The sequence below is a fragment of the Numida meleagris genome, chromosome 2 (assembly GCF_002078875.1).
Source record: "Numida meleagris isolate 19003 breed g44 Domestic line chromosome 2, NumMel1.0, whole genome shotgun sequence".
NCBI classification, from domain to species: Eukaryota; Metazoa; Chordata; class Aves; order Galliformes; family Numididae; genus Numida; species Numida meleagris.
Window position 1 is genome coordinate 123,260,752 of NC_034410.1, and position 20,781 is coordinate 123,281,532.

The 20,781-nt window shown below is 40.9% G+C and overlaps 1 protein-coding gene and 1 long non-coding RNA gene across 3 annotated transcripts in view; one reads left to right on the forward strand and one right to left on the reverse strand.

Annotated features, from left to right (window-relative positions):
• Positions 1-16,948, reverse strand: part of LOC110393527 — a 56,504-nt gene extending 39,556 nt beyond the window's left edge. The window contains exon 1 of the long non-coding RNA XR_002435028.1: positions 16,866-16,948. This is a non-coding gene — a long non-coding RNA (uncharacterized LOC110393527). The remainder of the gene's footprint in view (positions 1-16,865) is intronic.
• NECAB1 (N-terminal EF-hand calcium binding protein 1) overlaps positions 1-20,781 on the forward strand; it is a 56,192-nt gene that overhangs the window by 18,864 nt on the left and 16,547 nt on the right. For both annotated transcript variants that reach the window (XM_021386432.1, XM_021386431.1), the window contains exons 4-5: positions 6,741-6,766; positions 9,015-9,112. In XM_021386432.1, the coding sequence (XP_021242107.1) occupies positions 6,741-6,766; positions 9,015-9,112 (124 nt within the window). The remainder of the gene's footprint in view (positions 1-6,740; positions 6,767-9,014; positions 9,113-20,781) is intronic.

Genomic DNA, 20,781 nt, shown 5'->3' on the forward strand with positions numbered 1-20,781 from the left:
TTTCAATTGCACTGTCCTAAATGGAATTAGAATCATAGAATCATAGAATTGCTCAGGTTGGAAAAGACCTTCAAGATCATCAAGTCCAACTGCAACCTAACCATGGTACCCTAACAACCCACCACTAAATCATGTCCCTGAGCATCACATCCAAATGGTTTTTAAACACATTCAGGGATGGTGACTCAACCACCTCCCTGGGGAGCCTGTTCCAGTGCTTGACAACCCTTTCTGTAAAGAAGTTTTTCCTGATATCCAACCTAAACCTCCCCTGGCACAACTTGAGGCCATTTCTCCTTGTCCTGCCACCTGTCACCTGTGAGAAGAGACCAGCCCCGCTCTCACTGCAATCACCTTTCAGGTATTTGAAGACAGCAATAAGGTCTCCCCTCAGCCTCCTCTTCCCCAGACTAAGCAGCCCCAGTTCCTTTAGTTGCTCCTCATAGGGCATATTCTCCAAGCCCTTCACAAACCTTGTTGCCCTTCTTTGAACCTGCTCCAGCACCTCAATGTCCTTTCTGTATTGAGGTGCCCAAAACTGAACACAGTACTCGAGGTGAGGCCTCACCAGTGCCGAGTACAGGGGCAGGATTACTTCCCTAGTCCTGCTCACCACACCATTCCTGATACAAGACAGGATGCCATTGGCCTTCTTGGCCACCTGGGCACACTGCTGGCTCATATTCAGCCAAGTCCATCAGCACACCAAGGTCCCTTTCCGTCAGGCACTCCTCCCCAAGCCTGTAGGGTTGCCTGAGGTTGTTGTGACCAAAATGCAGGACACGACACTTGGCCCTACTGAAACTCATACGGTGTACTTTGGCCCATCGATCCAGTCTATCCAGGTCCCTCTGTAGAGCTTTTCTACCCTCCAGTAGTTCAACATTCCCTCCCAACATGGTGTCTTCTGCAAACTTACTGAGGGTGTACTCAATCCCCTCATCAAGATCAGTGATAAAGATGTTAAATAGGAGTGGCCCCAGTACTGAGCCCTGAAGGACACTGCCTGTGACTGGCCGCCAACTGGATTTAATTCCATAGACCACAACTCTTTGGGCCCAGCCATCCAGACAGTGTTTCACCCAGCAGAGCGTATGCCCACCAAACCATGGGCAGCCAGCTTCTTCATGAAGATGTTGTGGGGAACAGTGTCAAAGGCTTTACTGAAGACCACATCGACAGCCTTACCTTCATCCACTAAGCAGGTCACCCTGTCATAGTACGAAATCAGGTTTGTCAAGCAGGATCTACCATTCACAAATCCATGCTGACTGAGCCTGATCCCTTGGTTGACCTTTAACTGATCCATGATGGCTCCTGAGATTATCTGTTCCATAACCTTCCCTGGCACCGAAGTGAGAGTGAGCTACCAGAATCATCTTTCCAGCCCTTTCTGAAGAGAGGCGTCACATTTGCCAGTCTCCAGTCCATCAGGACATCCCTGGTAAGCCAGGACTGTCGAAGGATGATGGAGAGTGGTTTGGCAACCACATCCGCCAACTCCCTCAGCACTCTAGGGTGCAATCTATCCGGCCTCATGGACTTGTGAGTGTCCAGCTTTCAGAGCAGGTCCAAAACGATTGCATCATGGATTATGCATGGTCTATTCTGTTCCGCATCCCTATCTTCCAGCTCAAGGGGCTGTGTGCCCAGGGAGCAACTAGTTTTACTATTAAAGACTGAGGCAAATAAGGTATTAAGTACCCCAGCCTTATCCTGAGGCTTGGTCACCATGTTCCCCTCTGCATCCAACAAGGGATGGAGATTCTCCCTTGCTTTCCTCTTACTGTTGATGCATTTGTAGAAATATTTATTGTTGTCCTTCACCTTAGTGGCCAAGTTCAATTCTAGCTGGGCTTTGGCCTTTCTAATTTTCTCCCTGCACAGGTTCACTATGTATTTGTAATCCTCCTAAGTTGCTTGCCCCTTCTTCCAAAGACCATAAGCTTTCCTTTTGTTCCCGAGTTCCAGCCAAAGGTCTCTGTTCAGCCAGATTGGTCTCCTTCCCCATTGGCTTGTCTTCTGTGACTTGGGGATGGACAGCTCCTGCACCTTTAAACTAACTTCCTTAAAGTATTCCCAGCCTTCCTGGGTTCCCATGCCCTCCAGAACTGCCTCCCAAGAGAATCACTCAACCATGGTCCAAAAGAGACCAAAGTCTGCCCTCCAGAAGTCCAAGGTGGCAGTACGTAGTCACAGTCACAGAATATCCCAAGTTGGAACGGAGCCACAAGGGTCATCAAGTGCAACCCCTGGCTCCACAAAGGACCACCCAAATTCAAACCCTGTGTCTGAGAGCAGTGTCCCAGTGCTCCCTGAGCTGCACAGCTCAGGGCTGTGCGCACTGCCCTGGGCCACCTGCTCCATGCCCACCACCCTCTGGTGCAGAACCTGTCCCTAACTCCCAGCTGCCCCTCCCCTGACACAGCTCCATGCCGTTCCCTCGGGCCCTGTCGCTGTCACAGAGAGTAGAGCTCAGCGCTGCCCTCCGCTCCCTGTGAGGAGCTGCAGCTTCCATGAGGCCTCCTTATGTAGTTATGTCCTTCTTATGTAGGGACACCCAAACCTCCACCCAGTGCTGGAGATGAGGTCGCACAGCACAGAGCAGAGCAGGACAACCGCTTCCCTCCCTGGCAGTGCTGGGCCTGACACACCCCAGGGTACAGTTGGCCCTTCTGGCTGCCAGGGCACACTGCCAGCTCAGATTCAAGTTGCCACCAACCAGAATGACCAGATCCCTTTTTGCAGGGCTGCTCTCCAGCCCCTCTTTCCCCAGTCTGTACACAGAGCCAGGGCCACACCATCCCAGGTGCAAAACTCAGCACTTGCTCTTCTTCATGCAGATGGGGACCACCCTCGAATTTGACAAGATTATGGTACAAGGCCACTCTACCCCCAATGGAGACAGCACTCCTACCAGCTTAGCATCATCCACAAATTTACTTAATACAACTTCCAGACCTTTACTGGAATCAACAATGAAAACATTAAAGAGAAACAGCCATAAAATGGAGCCCTGCAGAATCTCACTGGTGACAAGCAGGGCAACTGTCAGGCCAAAGCCTCCCTTTGCCCAATACAGCCATGTTTTAGTTGTCATGGGACATTCTTACGGTCACGTCTCAATGGCCTTTTGCTGTCATGAGCCAGCTCCCTGCCGACTACTATAAATACAGGGACCCTGACATCAGAACACCAGTTGTGACGCAAGCCAGCCAAGGCAGCAGCTGCCATGCCAGCCAGCCAAGGAAGGAAGGAAGGAGCTGCCAAGCCAGCCAGCCAAGGCAGGCAGGCAGGGACTGCCATGCCAGCCAGCCAGCCAGGGAGGGAAGGAAGGGGGCAGGTTTGCCTCCAGTTATAATAAACTTTGAACAAACCTGAGCAAAAAATCTCAGTGCTGTTGCAAAGGAGATATGAAGCAGAATATCCTTAAAATGCAAGTGCGCATATACTAAGCCTCCTTTATGCAACACTCTCTGTGGTGTTGGAGCACTTGCCTCGGTTGGCTGACTTGAAGCAGGATGTTATGCAAGCTTGCTGCATAGAGCTCACAGCTTTTTGGCTGAGAGCATCCATAGATGACTGTTCAGCTGCCCTTGCACATTGTAACACGACATTCCTTTCATTCACAAATTATATGTTTACACTTAACAATAGAAGATGCCAGCTTTGAGCTTTCCTCCCTGAAAGCAAATTTATCAGAGGTGTGCAAATGGGCACAATAAAAACGTTGGTTCAAGCCTCTGAAATCAGTCCTTCTCAGTCCTGAGAATGGAGACCTGACATACTATCCTTCTTCAGTTAGGACAGAAGTGGCCGTGGATATCCTAAATGAAGTTAGTTCATTAAATCTTTCATACAGTATTGGGTTCTTCAATAAAATAACTGCTTTAGATGAAGAGAGTCCATGCTGTGTGTTAATCCTTTGCTGAAGAAATGTCATTGCCCATCAGTGGATGGGTGGAATGGCTTCTTCCTTCCCACTTCGGCCAGCCCTAACCCATGGCTGACACTGATGGACAGAACCAGGGAGTGGTCACAGCTGCTCTGCATGCCTCCAATCTGTACCATGAACAGGCACTTCGTCCAAGTGAATTTGCTTATACATCTGTCACTGAGCAACAGATAATACCAATTTTTGGATCAGACAGTGGCGTATTTGTAATAGATCTTTAAAAATTGCTCTTGTTATTAGTAGAGAGTATTGTAGACACAGTCAGGCACGTAAAAGGATGGCATTTAGTAGTCAGAAAGCAAACGGAGTGCAGAGGTTTAAAAAATGATTGTGCTGACGTGATGTGAACGTATTTGGCTTCACCCCATGCTTTGGGTGCTTACCAGAAGCAAAGTGCCAGAGCCTGGATGTGCGTCATTCTGCAAATATTGCAAATTACATGTTCAGCACTGCTAGATTATAGGTCTGAGCAGAAGCACCCTTGGTATCTATACTCACTGAAATGATGAACAGGTGCCCACCATAAACCTGAGTACTGAGCTGCACAAACAGCCCCTTGGTGTGTGCCTCGCTACTCTACTGTTAAATGTATTCCAAACTTCTTTAATTGCTTCTATAACATCCTGCAGGTTGCTCAAAATTGTTTGTGTGCAGAAAAAGAATGCCAGGTTTGCTCACAGCCATGTTGCATGAAGAAACATGTTATTATTTCTGAGAGCATGAAATAATCCGTGACACAAAAAATTATAGTGCCCTGTCTAGAATAGCATCCTCTCCCAGCAGAGCACCAAGAACAATGGAGCCTCAAAAGATGCTTATAACAGAAAAGGAAATACTATGAGGGTGCTAGAGTGAAATCCATATTCTTTTTGTCATGTTGTCACAGGCTTCTTGAAGGCTGTTGCACAAATCACTTCAGACAGTAATTTTCTAATTATTCAAGCGCCCAATTCTAACTGAAAATAAATTCAGCATCTAAATACTTTTGAATTTTCAACTGTAGTCCATTTGCAACTGCATCACTTTTATTAGCGAGACTAATGCAGATGTTCTGACAGCAGCGATGCTGAAAGCCTCTAAGCCATGTCATAGTGCTCTGTTAGTACCACACTGCTGAGAATAGTGAAGAAGAACAAGGACCAGAATGAATTTTAATATGAAATTTGAAAACATCAAGCAAATTTGACTGACTTGCAATGTAAAAGGCTGTTTTTAACAGTGATCAAGATGTAAATTAAAAAATACAGAAACGTTGTTTTCAAAGAGGAAGTATTAGGAAAGAAGATGCAAAGGGGCAGAAAACATAGGGAAAACGAGCAAGAGGCAGGCATCATAACAGCAAACTCCCGCCATGTCATACCCTAGTATTTCGTTACTGCTTTTTGGCTGAGGTCATTTATCAGATCTCAGCCTACGTTTGAGCACCGACCATCTGCAGTGTTTCAAAAATGAGTGCTGACTGTGAAAGTGGTTGCAAGGAGATGGTTAATCCATGATGTCATAGTGATCCATGGCGAACAGCCTTAAGTATTTGTAGACTCTGTTCCCATCAAATAGTTTACTGGCCTAGGTTAAGTTTTTCACCACTGATTCTTCCAGATTATGAATTTCCCCATTGCAGCCATCCTACTTGATCCATTCAAATGTGGTTCATGTCACCTTTAGTTAATGAAAGTTTTGGGAAAGCTTCATTTATATCATCAGTTAAAAATGCTCAGACCAGAGCCCTGATTATGCAAGTTTTTGAGAACCCATGATCCTGAAATTTCTGTTTCTGTCTCTCTCATGAATAAAAGCCAGATATAGGAAAGTTAGCATTTGTGAAAATGCTTTAGGGTACTTCAAGGTAACACTGTTTCATAATTTTATTAAAAGGTCAATTAAAAAAGTCCCATTAAAAAGATAAGTGAAAAAATCCTAAGTGCAATCAGCCATTCAATATTCACTCATCAGCAAGATTCAAAAAGGACATTCGTACTTCTAAGTTTCTTGAATAATCAGCTTCTCTTCCCTGGGAAAAGCCACCATGCCAACATTCAGAAGTGAGCTGCAGCTCAAATGGTTTCTCTTTTGATTCTTAAAACTTCAGAGAGAAAAATAGTGCTTCAAAGCCAATCAGGATTAAATCTGTTTGAAATAAACAGTTTTCAATTTTAAAGAATACTTGCTCACCTTTGTGTATTTATACTGTGTGTATTTCATGACAATATGGCAACGCAACTGTTATTTTTGTGTTGCTACATTTTGCTGCTGAAACTGTTTTGTACGGCCAGAAAGACTTATAGAATGTATGTGCTGAGAAGCTACGTCTGGTTTTGTCGTCCTGCTGTACTTCATCTTGTGGGAGAAACAGCAATGGGAGACAAAGGTTGGGTTTTCTGTTGTTTAGCATGGAGGGCTGAGCAGAGCCATGCCATACAGCATGACAGCCACAGAAAAGGAGTGCAGGTGGGGGGGAAAAAAGCACAAATTCTGGTGTTTAAATGGATTTCTGACAGCTCTGAGACTCCACAGCATAATGCACAGGGACTGGGCAGATGATGTTGGTGAGTAGGAGGGTACCATGTCTTGAAGTGGAAGGAACATGATGGGGAGGAGAGGCTGTGAGGCAGAAAGGCTGCAGCATGGCTCAGGAGGTGCCTACACAGGGCAGCAAGGGCCAAGCTAAAGCCCAGGCAGGGGAGCTTCACATCTCTGTAATAAATGATCTGTGAGTCCTGCTACCTACCAGTGCAACAGCCACCATGACTAAGCGCACTAACTCGCTATCCTCTTATCTTTCCAGCAATCTCGACACTGAAGAGCTTTGTGGTAAGTTCCTCATTGAGCAAGAACAATCTCTGCCTGCAACAGCCATGCGCAAGTGAACATACTGTGTGTTGTGATATTTCTTTCAGCTTAACCTTTGTAGCTCAAGCAAAAAATGTTAGTAACATTGAAACAACTACACCTGAAGAATGCAGATGGCTTATAATCTTTCAGTCATCCATGAGATACAGATATTGCTTTGAGAACATATTTCTTAATCCATGCTTCAGATTGTCTGAGCTTTAAGAGTCCTGTTCTAGTGAAGAGATCTTGTTTCCCTTTACTATGGGATACTTTTCTAGTTCATTACTTTCAATGGTAGGAGTGTTTTGAAAATCTTTTTCCAAAATTGTCCTATTCCACTGGAGGATAGTTCATTACTTTCCTCCAACTCAGTTCAGTATGAACAGCAGTTTGACACATTGTCATCCTTCATCACAAAAACCTCCTGCAAGGCCCCAGTGTGGCCCAGTGACCTACCCACTGACCTACCTCTGTGTCCTGCTCTGGGTTGCGAGTCATGAAGATTTTTTCCATGGCTTAGGGGTGCTGTTTGCAGCAGAAAGTATTTACAGAAAATTTCTGCAAGTCCTCCCACAAGATGTCAAACAGATAGTTACGCTTGTCAAAAGCAGGCTATTTCTGGGAAACGATGTCAGCAAACAGTGGCCTATTGAATTTTCCCAAGGTCAATCATGGTAAAGACTTTTAAAAGCTGAAAATGCTGCAGATTTGAGTGCCAGCTGATGTATTTGCCCATGAGGTGACACTGCCTGTGCTCAGGAACCCACTGCAGGGCATCTCAGCATGTGGTGCTGAAATATTTAGTGACTTAGCCAAAGTCAGTTGCACTGTGATGACTCCTGCTAGCTGAGAATCTGGCCAAAACTACACAAACCTGGTCAAGGAAGAATGTGGCTTTGTTCTAGGAGTGATATACAGCTTTTGGGTGGTTTGTACCTTGTAGGCCTGCTCAGTGCTCATCCCACAGCCTGAGCCCATCAGTCAGCCAAAGGGCTAGCCAAGGTCTCAGCCTGGTGCTGACTTTTTTTTCCCCTGTCCATTTTGATTAAATATGGGCAGCTTCAGCAGTCCTCATGATACATGAGCTCCGCAGCTCTCTTGTACATCTTCCATAGTTGCCACTGGGGTGTTTCTCATTTATGAATCTGGTGCTGAGTTTACCCAACATGCATTTAATCCACAGCTTCTTTTAACTTTTTCCATAGCTCCTCAGAAATGAAGCTTCATTTCCAGGCTGTGAATGCACAACATATTTCCTTTCTAAATCATTTCATTCAACCTCTCAGCAATACCAGGCTTTGTCACCATGCTCCTAAAACCTTTCACGACTCCCCTAAGAAACTCATGATCCACTCCATGAAAATCAGTTGGATTTGCTTTGTGTTTGTGTGCCTTTTTGAGAGCTCTTAGTTTACATACTGGAATCTCTAAAGCCTGTTGATACAATGATAATTGTATTTACTTTAATGCTATTTTATCCAGACACAAGTATATGTAGGAAATCAGTAAATACAATTTTTACAGATTTACTTCTATGCTTGACTTACTTTGAACAATGCCCTCTGATTTGTTATCGGTTCTGTTAAAATATCTTTTAGTTTGAAAAGGTACACAATAACATTGTACAATTAATGTTATTCCCTCTATTTTTGTTAAAAATACCTTGAGCATATCATATTTATTGAAAAGATAATCACATTTCCTGAGTCCAGAAGCATAACTGAGCAACTCATCGTCTTGTCACTTCTCAGAAAAACATTGGGTCTCAGCTGAACCCAACTCACAACAGCCCCCACTTAATCTCATCTCCTCTAAGGGCTTTACGAGAGCTATTTGTTTGCATATTGTTATAATCAGATTTAGTACACATATATGGAAACTTCATTTCCTGCTAGTAACTATGAAATAGATCACTAAACTGAAAATTCATTTTAGACATACAATATGCATATTTTCAAAATAGGTGGTCTTCTTGTCAATTTGGCATATTGAAACGAAATGTTCTGAAACACTGATTTTGGTATTTTAAATACTCCATGAATGGTTTTGAGGAAAATATCAAAATTTCAAAGTAAAATCATCCCTTCCATTGCAAGCCTTGATCATTCTATACAGTTAGATAGCTAACAATAATACCATAACTAATTTCAGACTTGATTATATTGATATTTGATGAAATCTAAAATTTTCCAGTTGTTAATAGGTGACTTGGATATTCTTCTTTCAGAATATTTTTCACAGCACTTAGGAGAGTATGAAAATGTTCTATCTGTTTTGGAAGACTTAAACATTACTATACTGAAGGCAATGGACAAAACAAAGAAAGTAAGTAAAAACTGTGTAAGTGTATTGTATATTTGAACGTGTCCAGTATGTTTATATTTAGACAAAGTTACTAATTCATAGTTAATTTCTCCCAAATATACTTGTTTTTATAGCAGAAGTCCAGGAGGAAAAGGATTGTCAAAATTGTCAAGTATCCTAGCTGTAAAGTTTGAATTTAATCAGAGTTGTCTTTCTGATTGATCAGAATGATGTTCTTCATATTGTAGTACTCGGAGAGGATTCCATGTCTCATGCTAAATGGGGGAAAGTAATATCAACTTTTGAAAATAATCTGAATTTGAAAGAAATAATTCAAGTTCTTGAAGTAGAAAATGTGAGTAAAAAATTCAAGTGCCAAACTATACTACTGACTATCATTAGATTACATAGATGTGCAGGGGTGTCAGATTTGTGTATTGGTAAATGTAGACTCCAGGATAGCTTAAAAAGATTTTAAAGGGCTGTAGCAGCTTAATTCACTGTGGTCACATCTGCTCATGCCCACCTCCCAACCAGGTGTCTGATCATTCATAAAGAGCTTTGGTATAGAATCATAAAATCACTAAGGTTGAAAAAGACCTCCAAGATCATCTAGTCCAAGTGTCAACATTTACACACTAAACCAGGTCCCTAGTATAACATCTAAATGCTTCTTGAACACCTCCAGGGATTGTGACTCAACCCTCTCCCTGGGCAGCCCATTCCAGCACCTGAACACTCTTTCAAAGAAGAAATTTTTCATAATATCCAATCTGAACCTCCCACAGCACAACTTGAGGCCATTCCTCTGCTCCTATCATGGGAGAAGAGGGCGACCCCCACCCCACCACAACCTCCTTTCAGGCAGTTGTAGAGAGTGATAAGGTCTCCCCTGAGCTGCCTCCTCTTCTCCAGACTAAACAATCACAATTCTCTCAGCTACTCCTAAGACTTGTGCTCCAGACCCCTCACGCTTCATTGCCCTTCTCTGGACACGCTTCAGGGCCTCAGTGTCTTTCTTGCAGTGAGGGGCCCAAAACTGGACACAGTACTCGAGGTGCAGCCTCACCAGTGCTGAGTACAGAGGGACAATCACTTCCTTGTTCCTGCTGGCAACACTATTTCTGATACAAGCCAGGATGCCATTGACCTTCTTGGCCACCTGGGCACACACTTAGCCAAGCGTCAAACAACACCCTCAGGTCCATTTCTTCTGCACCACCTTCCAGCACATCTTCCTGCCCCAAGCCAGTAGTGTTGCCTGGGGTTGTTGTGACCAATGTGCAGGACCCGGTACTTCGTCTGGTTGAACTTGATCTCACTGGCCTCATCACAATGATCCAGCCTGTCCAGATCCCTCTATGGGGCCTTCCTATCCCCACGCAGATTGACACTTCTTCCGAACTTAGTGTTATCTGGAAACTTACTGAGAATGCACTCAAGCCCTTCACCCAGGCCATTAATAAAGATATTAAACAGGACAGGCCCCGCTACCTATTGCTGGGGAACACCATTCATGACCAGTTGCAAGCTGGAAGTTAATATGCCTTTTGGTAATATGCTTTTTCCTTGGCTGTCTTGTAGTTAAATGTTCTGTGCAAAGTGGGAAAATTTTAAAAGGTGAGGCAAAACCTAAACTAGGGAAGAAGGTGAACCAAGATCCTCCAAATCCAGCCCTGACCCCTCACACAGGGCTAGTCACAGGGCTTGCCTTGGCAAGCCATCAATGACTTAAAAATTTTAGCTTAAATTATTCAGTGAGATCCCATGGGGGGGAAGGGGGAAAAAAAATCGATATCCTTCTGTCAGTCAGCAATCAATGAGGAGGCAGCTGTGCTTCTCTATCAGAACTGTTATCTTTGGCATTCAGGCTTCTGCAAGAGTACAGCATTCATACATTTTACATGAACTGCCAAAATAAAACCCTGGAAATGTGGCTTATTTATTTAGAGCTTGAGCCAGTGAGCTGAACGTCTCTCAGTTCATGCGGTTCATATAATGAAGTGACTCACTGCCTCATTGGGCTGGGCACTAAAGAGGAGCAGATTAGTTCATGCGAGCTGTACAAAATCAAAAATAAAAATAAAAATGCACAACAAAAAATACAAACCAAATGCTTGATTAACCACTTGCATAAAATGCTGCTAAAGGGCAGGACATGTCAGCTGAAAACTACTGGAAGTGAATAGAACAAGGCATTTAAGAATTACCTCAGAAATTAATTACAGAGGAGGAGTCCCAGTAGTCAGTTAAAAGTAGTAAGCATTGGCCTGACTAGAAAATGGGTAAGAATGGAATAATAATAAATATTGTATTTGTTGTATTTATCTTTAAGGAACTCAAAAAAAAAAGTCTTAAAATTTTATCTTCCTGACTGAAGATTTAAGCTTAATGGGTTTTTCTCTTGCAGGAATATCCCAATTAACTATACTTTAAAGGTGGTAAAACTATAGTATAGCTAACACTGCAAACAAAACTTAATTCCATTTATTACCTAAAGCATGGGAACATGATTAAACACAAAGCATGTCCTCAAATATTCCAAAATAGAGCTTCCTGACAAGGATATGCTCAGCAAATAGGGCTTCGTACAGAAATTACATTCCCAATACAGTCCTGGGAGCAGAAAATAAGATCTCATTTCTCAGGAAACAGATACGCTATATGACCAAACCATTGCAGTGCAACTATTAAAGTCCCCATCTTCGATATTCCAAGATTTTACTGAATAGTCTAAGATATGAAAAAAATATATCCACCTAAAATAAGAACTAGAGGTTCACAGTCAAGCCTAATTAGCATATTTAGATGCATGGATAAGTGATGTTCATTGCAAGTAACACACAAGGTACGATGTAGCCCAGCACAAATGAGCAGGTACTCAGAAACTGGTGATTTGGATGTGAATGACCATTGGTCTGTACCCAGAGGAAGGTATGGGCTTCTCCTCTTAGTGCAAAATAAAACTTTGACATTGCTATGCCATTTCACCACTCTAGTTCCTTAAACACTCACTAGGTAGTGGGAGCATTTATTACTACCTTCCAAGTCAAAATTTAGTTGGAAAACTCATGCACAGAAAAGAATCCAAAAAATTGAGGACCTACACTTTGAGAGCTACAAAGACCTGGCACATCTAGAGCGGTTAAGACAATATCCAATGACCAGAATCAAATTTCCAAGGGCCAAATTGTCATACTAAAAAAACAAAAGTGGGTTGGTGTCCTTCCAAAATCACTTACTGCTGTTTAGAGACTTTAATCTACATTCCATTATCAGCAATAGACTGAAAAGGTAATATACGCTGTCAGGTGCAGTAAAAAGTGAATATTTGACCTGGCTAGGTTTAGGAAACCTTTCCATTTATGCACATTGATCTTCTTTGGTTGACAGTAAAAAGTTACTTTGAACCTGAATTCCACTCTGCAGAGCATGAGGCTGACTGCAGACCTAGTCCTCAGGGCTGCCAAGTGCTTTCCATCTCTTTGATTTTTCATGGATTTAGGAAAGCTCTGTGCCTCTGTCAGGCTCTGCTAAACATTCCCAGAGAGTGTGCCATTTCAGATAGGTGGTTTTAAATATCTGGGAAGGGAAAGGAGCAGCTTGCTACTTAATTTAATTTATCCACTTCAGAGTCAGGTCAACAATCAGCACTTGGTCCTTCCTATAGAAATCCCTACTCGCCTACCAATCCATATAGCTGGTTCTCAGCAGATTCTTTACATTAGAGGCAGCTGCAGAGCTGGAGCTTCGAATAAAGTGTTCAGCTTGTTTCCAAGGAAACCCTGACACATGGCACTGAACAGTGGATCAGCATGCCTGAAAATGTGAAAACCTGATGTATAAACCTTCCTTATTTCAGATAGAAATCCTTACATTAATAAAGTAAATGCAGAGTTTAATATATTTTTCTTTAGATGTAAATCTAAATTTGCTAAAAGTGTATAACATTAGGTGAGTCATATCCATAAGTGTAGTAAAAGCATACACCAAAAAGCTTTCGTATATGAAATCAATTTGACTCTTCACATTGTCTTATGGTTGGTTTGTTTTTAATTCACCATGAGTTTTGGAAATCATACATATTATTGAACACCTTGGTTTTTGTTTACAAATAGCCCCAAATCATTCAGCCTTTAATCAGAAAGATCTCCCACCAAGAGCAATTCAAGTTTGGCCTATCTACAGCCTTGTGGTTTTCAGTCAAGACCAACCAAATTATCCCCATCACTCAAAATTGTTTCCACATGCAGATATTTTTAAACCAACAGATTAGCAGATAAGTGACTCCTGGAAGACAATTGCAGCATAATCTGTGTACTCTACTGACCTTTGCACTTTAGAAAGGTTTTCAGTACAGCTTTCCTGAACTGAGCTTTTCTCTAGACCCTGTACTATCTGTGAATGAGAATATTGAGTCATCTACTGGATAAACAGTTCCAGTCTTTTAATAGTTTCTAGACAGTTTCCAAACTTTATTGGGCCATCCAGGGACAGATCTTTCCAGCTTAACCAAGCTGAACAGCAGCTTACTGTTTCAGTGATCTTATTCAAACAGATGGGAGTGTTTCAGGTCTTGATCTACTACGAGTGTACAAAATTTGGGCAAAATTTGGATTTCAGACATTTTTACTGTGACAAACACTTAAGGTAGGAGCATATCAGACAGGAGGAGAGGAAGTGCATTGATGTAGGAATGGTTTGTGCTCTGTTGCTTTGAGGCAAGGCGCTAAGCTAAAAACAAAGAGAAACAGATGTAAATGGGAACATCTTCCAGCAGGGAAAAGACTGTGTGTGCGTAATTGCAAAAACTGATATATTATGGGTAGCTATAGCCCTCTGTTTTGGTAGCAATCTTGTGTTCTATCCAAGGAAGAGAGGATTTTTAGAGGGAATTGTGCCATTTGGTATTTGAACATTTCTCAGGATGGAGAATCTGCACAAACTGCTCTTACAGGAGTGACAAGGATGGATTAATCATTGGTGTTGGTTGTTTCTCTTGTACTTGCCACACTGATACTTCCCTGATCAAAGCATGAGCTGGGATAGTTCTGTTCATGATTGTTCTTCATCTTACAGAAAGAAATTAAAATTTAAAGATGCAGCAAACCACTACAGAAGCATTGGAAGGCTTCTTTCTTTGAGACTTTTCTTGCCCCAACATCTGTTTTAAGAAAACACAGAAGCATACTTAAGATATGTAATATCAACATATTCTATTGCCCAAATAAACATAATACCTTTGGCAACCTGCATTTTTATTCTAATCAAGTACAAATAATATGAAGAGAAACTTTGCAATCCACAGCATATAATATAAAAATCAGTCACTGAGTAACAAGTATGTAGATAAAACAGACCAGGTATTTTAAGTCATTTGACATGTTGACTTTGACTTCAATGAGCAACTTGTGAATACTGAAAAAAAAATCAGAAACTTAGAGGAAAAATGTCATCTTTAAGTTAAAGCCATTAAACTGTTGCTATTTGTGAGCTATTCAATAAGAACAAGTTTTGCTCTTATTCCTTGTATTGCTATAGTTTATTGCCTACATGCCCTGCTGGTGGTGGTGAACTCATCTAGACTCAGTGAACTTGCAAAAGCTCATTTAATTACCAAAAATATAAATTTTCACATGAAATGAAGTTGCCAATAAAGTTTTCAGGGGTTTAAACATAGCCCTTGAGTAGTATTTTAGAAAGCCTGGGGTTTGAAAGGATGTCCAAGAGGTCTACATGAGCCTGGCAAACTGGACACAGGACCCCCAGAAGACCCATCAAACCCTTCTCTGGAGGCAAAAGCTGAAAAGTAGGTGTGGGTCTGGATGGCACCAGACTCTGTTGTAGGTACCTGAATAGTTATGAGGTTTCTGAAGCATTTTTTCTTACAGATAAAAAACATGGTGACAGCTTACCCCAATACCACAGCGCATTACCAGAAGTCAAAGCATCTATCTACTGTTCACTTCTTTCTTATAAGCTGAAACACATTTCTCCATTCTTTCTTCTCCATCCTTCCCTTTCCAGCACCACAGGGCCATTTTCCAGCCAGGATGGGTTCTTGTATATTTCCAGTCACTGGCACCCATGCCTCAGAAGGAAGCAGGAGCCATTTCCAATAATTTCATTTTGCTGTGTGGACAGGTAACTGTACCAGGGAATATCAGGATGGGACATACTTCCTTCCCCATGATTTCCATGGCAGTTGCCTTGAGCATCACCTAAGCTGTTACTTTACCATGAAGATGAAAATGGCTTTGACCTGCAGAGTACCAGCTCTTGCTACACTACAATAACAACTAAACTTCAGACTTTTTGTATTAGCCCATTAGCAAAACAGTGGGAACTGGGAATTGCTGAGAGCAGCTCAGCCCAGCAGAGAAGCTTCCTTGGGAGAGCAGTACTGTGTGGCCACTTGGTTGTTTCTTTTTTCTGGTAAATACAGTCTGTGTAGCACTAGTTCAGATAACACTGCAAGCATCTCAAAAGTGGCTTAAGATGACCAGACCTGTTGTAAAACTGACCCATCCTCTAGCAGTTACACACTTCAAATCTAAGCTGTTTCTTACATTATATTGTTGTACTTATTAGGTCATATATTTTAATTCCAAGAACAAATAATGCAATAGGGTCTATATTTTAATAAAATACAAACCACAGCTGACTTTAACAGTTAAACTTTTAACTAGTGAGTGGAACTTGACCCTGTATAACTTTCTCTCCGAATGAGAATCAGATAAAGCCAAATATGTTAATTGGATCAAGCCCAAGGCTGATGGTTTCCATGCAGTCCATAAAAACTGAGATAAGAAAAGAATATTACTTTGGGCAGCAGTGCTTCATCAACATAACACGTATTCAGTCAGATCCTAGAATGGTTTTAATGCAGGGTAAAAAGCATTTGGGGAACATGGAGCTGTTTCGCCACCTGAGCTTATTAACTGTAACACAACAGCAACTACCCACATCAGCTTGTCAGCACAACAGGAGTTGGTTTCAACGATTACTGGAGTTATCCCCTTGATCTTTTCCTCTAGATTTCCTTTTAATCATTCCAATTTCATCGCTTTCACTCTTTTCTCCCTCATCAATACAAGATACTTCTTCCATAGACAAAAGCCAGAAAGCACTACGGCCAGAACAGATGCCTTACACTTTCAAAATTGAATCAAGAGAGATAACCTTTGAGAGCACACTCCTTTAAATATAGATGCACAAGTGTTCTTTTGAAGATAAAAACATTGCAACCTTACAGTGAAAGGAATGGCAGGCAAACATACAAAATGAGGAGACTGCAAAGTCTCTTTTTTAGAGTGTGAAGACTCACAACCTTGCTTTGGGCGAACTTTTCTTTCATTCATTTGCAACTATTTCGTAAAGGAGACCAAAAATAATCTGTTCATGACAGCTAGAAACAAGGCTCAATAAGTTAGCAAACAGCATGTAAACAACAATAACCATATCTAGTTTGTACCCACAGTTTAAATATGCAAACATTAAAAATGTGGAAGAGAATGATAACTTCTATTCACTAGAACAATCAAGTTCTGGAATAGCCTTCTAAGTACTTGATGTAAAAACATAACGCAAACAAAAGGTAAAAAAAACCACCCACTTTTTACATGTCGCTTACAAAAATATATTAAGGGAAGTTGTAACACAGTGGAAAGCACAACAATGGCAGCAGAGCTGCAAGATCTCATGCTGCAGTGAATGAGGATTTACCCAAACACTACAGTCACACACACAGAAACAAGAGGAAAAAGCTGCTTACCTTTAGAGAGCCTCAGGTACACAGGGATCTCTAGAGAGAAACCTTTGCCTTTACTGCTGACCCTTAAATGAGGTCAGGGAATGGATCCTGGCTCCACCCCTTCTGGTCACTCATTGCATGCACCTGAGCTCCCCTGGGTTGGCCCTGCCTTCCCACCAGGTGCTCAATCACTGGTTCAGGCCATGACTTAGCATTTCCTCTCCAGAAGAGTATGGTGTAGTGTTTAAGAAACGTTTGGATGTTGTACTAAGGGATGTGGTTTAGTGGGGAAATACTGGTGGTATGTGGATGGTTGGACTGGGTGATCTTGGAGGTTGTTTCCAGCCTTTGTGGTTCTACGATTCTATGATTTTACGCATGCAGCAGCAAGATGCTGGATTTATTGACTGACACAGCACATCTAATTCTTTGCTTATATGAAATCATCTGTTTTTCTGCTATACCCAAAAAAAAAAAAAAAAAAGAAAAAGAAAAAGAAAAAAAAGAAGCCAATGCAGCCTTGTTACTACTGGAAAAATTCATGATTAGTCTAAAAATAGGAGACAGTTAAAGTAAGAGAGGAGATCATAGGAGCTGAAAGAGTAATGCAGGGATATGCAATTTAGTTACTGACAGTGCAGTTATAATAATTATGCAAATCACTGCACTTTGATAGGTTGACAGCCATTATAAACCAGAATACCGTGATATTTTTTTTAATTGCATGTTTGAGTAATAGTAACAGATGAAATTATATAAATTGTTTCCTGAAACAACATAACTGGAAAAAAAAAAAAACTATATGAGAGTATCTCAACAATAGAGTTTCATGACTAACATTCTGTTTGAGTGAAAATGAAGTTTCAGATTGTGTTTTTGCTTTGTCAAAATCTGTGTTAGACTGGCTGGCACTAGTTTTTGCACATGATTGGAATTTATTATCAGTTTTTTCCAGAATCATAGTCTTGGTCCCTTTGAAAGTGCAGTTTTTGCAAATTAACCTTTCTCAGAATTAATGCATTGAATAACTATTACATCCCTGCTGCCTGAGATTATTATCAGGCAGGTATTCTGATTATTAACTTTCCTGCATTAGCTTTGAATTCAGTTCATTTTTTCCTTACAGTTATGGTTACACTTTTTCAGGTCAGTGTCAGTGTAAACTACCACAGCCATCTACCATTTTCATGTTTTAAAGTCAGCAAGATATCCAGATTCCATTGGAAATGCAGTGCTGGAACAAGAAGGGGTTATTCCTTTTATTCCATTGGAAATGCAGTGCTGGAACAAAAAGGAATTATTCCTTCTATTCCTAATAACAAAAGAGAAATCTATTCAGGATGAAGATTACATAAAATCTGAAGGTAGACAAGTGAAGTTCAAGACAGAGAGAGCAACAGTGGTAATACTGCTGCATGCAATGACTATTTTTAATTCTGTAAGGTAACTGATAAAAATATATCACTACAGTCTAATGTATGTATAACTTAACAGCATACAGCTAATTCTTCCTCTATATTTGTCTGCTTTGGGCCATCTTTTAATAACAGTTAAATCTAATACACTAGTTTAACTGAATATGTATTGTAGCTCTTTCCATTTACAGCAACAAGGGATTTTGATTCTCATAATTACTTAGAAGTTGCTTTGAATCTCATAATTCTCTTGAAGGTATAAGAACTAGTTAAAAGATCACAGACAAAGGAGAGTTTGGGGAAGAATGAGCATTTCTGAATTTCACTTCAGAAAACATCTCAGAATATTTATCATTCAGCTAGTCAATCGAATCAAAGGATTGGTCTTTCTGGAGAAAATGGTGCACTTTCACCTGTTTTCAGCCATCTTCTGGTAAAAACCCAGTGGTGGGTATGTGCCCCTTGAATGGATGTGAGAAGATCGTACCATGTAAGGGAATAAGGGTTGAAAGATTTTCTGTAAATCCATGGCTTTTACAGAGAAGACAAAGGGAAAGACAGAGCCAGAAAACCAGTGAAAGATGTGGCTGCCTACACATTAGGCTTTATGTGCCCTGCATTGCTGGCACCCAGCCTCGGGAATGCAAATACGAACGTAGAACAAAATGTCCTGCCCTTCTGGGCAGAAACTACAATGCAGAAAATAAATACATCAATTCTTTGGCCAAAAGAAGAATAGAAGAAGATAGTTTTAGTAAAAATAAAAGTTCTTTTTTTCATTCTAAGAAAAAATAAAATAAAAATTTCATCCATGCTGCTCATGCAAAGAAGTCATTTCAAAGCAGATGTGGTGCCACTCCCATCCCTACTTCTACTTCTCACAGGCATATCATTCAGCTCTAATATCAGACCAGACATAGCCCTTTAATATACTAACAGTGTTCATAGTTATAGCCACATAATGAGAGAGAATTCTAGAGAAAAATTTGATTAGTTGATTAAACGTTAAGTCCTAAAGACTGGACATATTTGTCTGAATCCTGAAGAACTGTCAAAGGTTTTGAACAAAAAAAAAAAATGGAAAAGAGAAGTGGAGTAAAACTGATGTCTTTGATTCAAGTTAAAATTTTAGAAGGAATTTTTAAACTATCCTTTTTGAACTCAACAGAGATAGAAAATGGTAATGTTACAGTATCAGAGTAATAAAGGAACTTGTCACTAAGCTCCAGCTGCGCTAAACTTTTAGAAATTGCTCCCATTTGCAGGAATAGTTGTTGCTCATATTCTATGTTTTCCAGCTAAAATAGCTATAAAACTGATTAAATGCAGTCTGTAGATTCCTACAAAGAACCATCAAGAAGTCTGTTCTTTCGCCCATGGATGCCTTGGCCTAAATTCCATTCCATTTATTTTCATCCCCTAATTTTTGATGAGACAGACTTGCCAGTGGTTAGGATTGGAGTCTGGATCCTTTTTGCTTAAATCTATATACTAAACAGTTCTTCAGCTGTCTGCTATAAACTCACCTGAGGAGACAAATTCTGGCAACAGTGCTAAATATATCACCAGTTGCTCTCTGCTACAAGGCAGAGAGAATCGTATGGCTAAGCAGCTATTTTTATGCAGGGACATTATTAAATGATATTTTGGGATTTCATTGCACACTATTTTCTACCTATAAAATTTAATATTATGACTGTAGTGCAAGTCAAGTCAAATGCAGATAAATTCAACAAACTGCAACCAGTGAATTCTGACCAGTTGTGCAAGCACATTCCAGAGATACATCCCTTTCCTCTTCTTCTCAGGAGAGGAAATTCTTGGGAATTCCTTTGATTTTCATGGAAGTCTCGCACTTACTGGGTCAGAAGGAGAAAATGCTCAAATTTTCCCGATACCAGAGAAGATGTGCTAAATAGTCAGAACTTAAAAATTGAAGAGGAAAAAGAGAAAGAGAAGAACATAACCTTAAGTTAATATCCACACTTCTAAGCAAGAAAGTGCATAGAAATAACTTCACAGCAGAAAAACAAACTAACAAATAAACAAAAAACCCAAAACCATTTAATTTATCCATTATTCTGTCAGTATTTATCAAAACCACCAACAGCTTTGATGCTTTACTTCCATTCTTACAACTTTCTCCCAGGAGCAGTGGCATTACATTTATGCTTGGTGCTGCATTTTAATACTGAAGTTGAATCTATTTAATAGTTGGGGAATCTAGTTAATAGCTGAGGGAATATTTAATTATGTCATCTACAGGAGGGTTATCATAGAATCATAGAATCATAGAGTCTTTGGAGTTAAAAGGGACCCTTAAAGGTCATCTGGTCCAAGTCCCCTGAAATGAACAGGGATACCTACAGCTAGATCAGGTGCTCAGAGCCTCTACAGTCTGACCCTGAATGTCTTCAAGGACGGGGCTTCCACCACCAATCTGGGCAGCCTGTGCCAGCGTCTCACCACCCTCATTGTAAAAAAAACTTCTTCCTTATGTCCAGTCTAACTCTCCCTTCTTT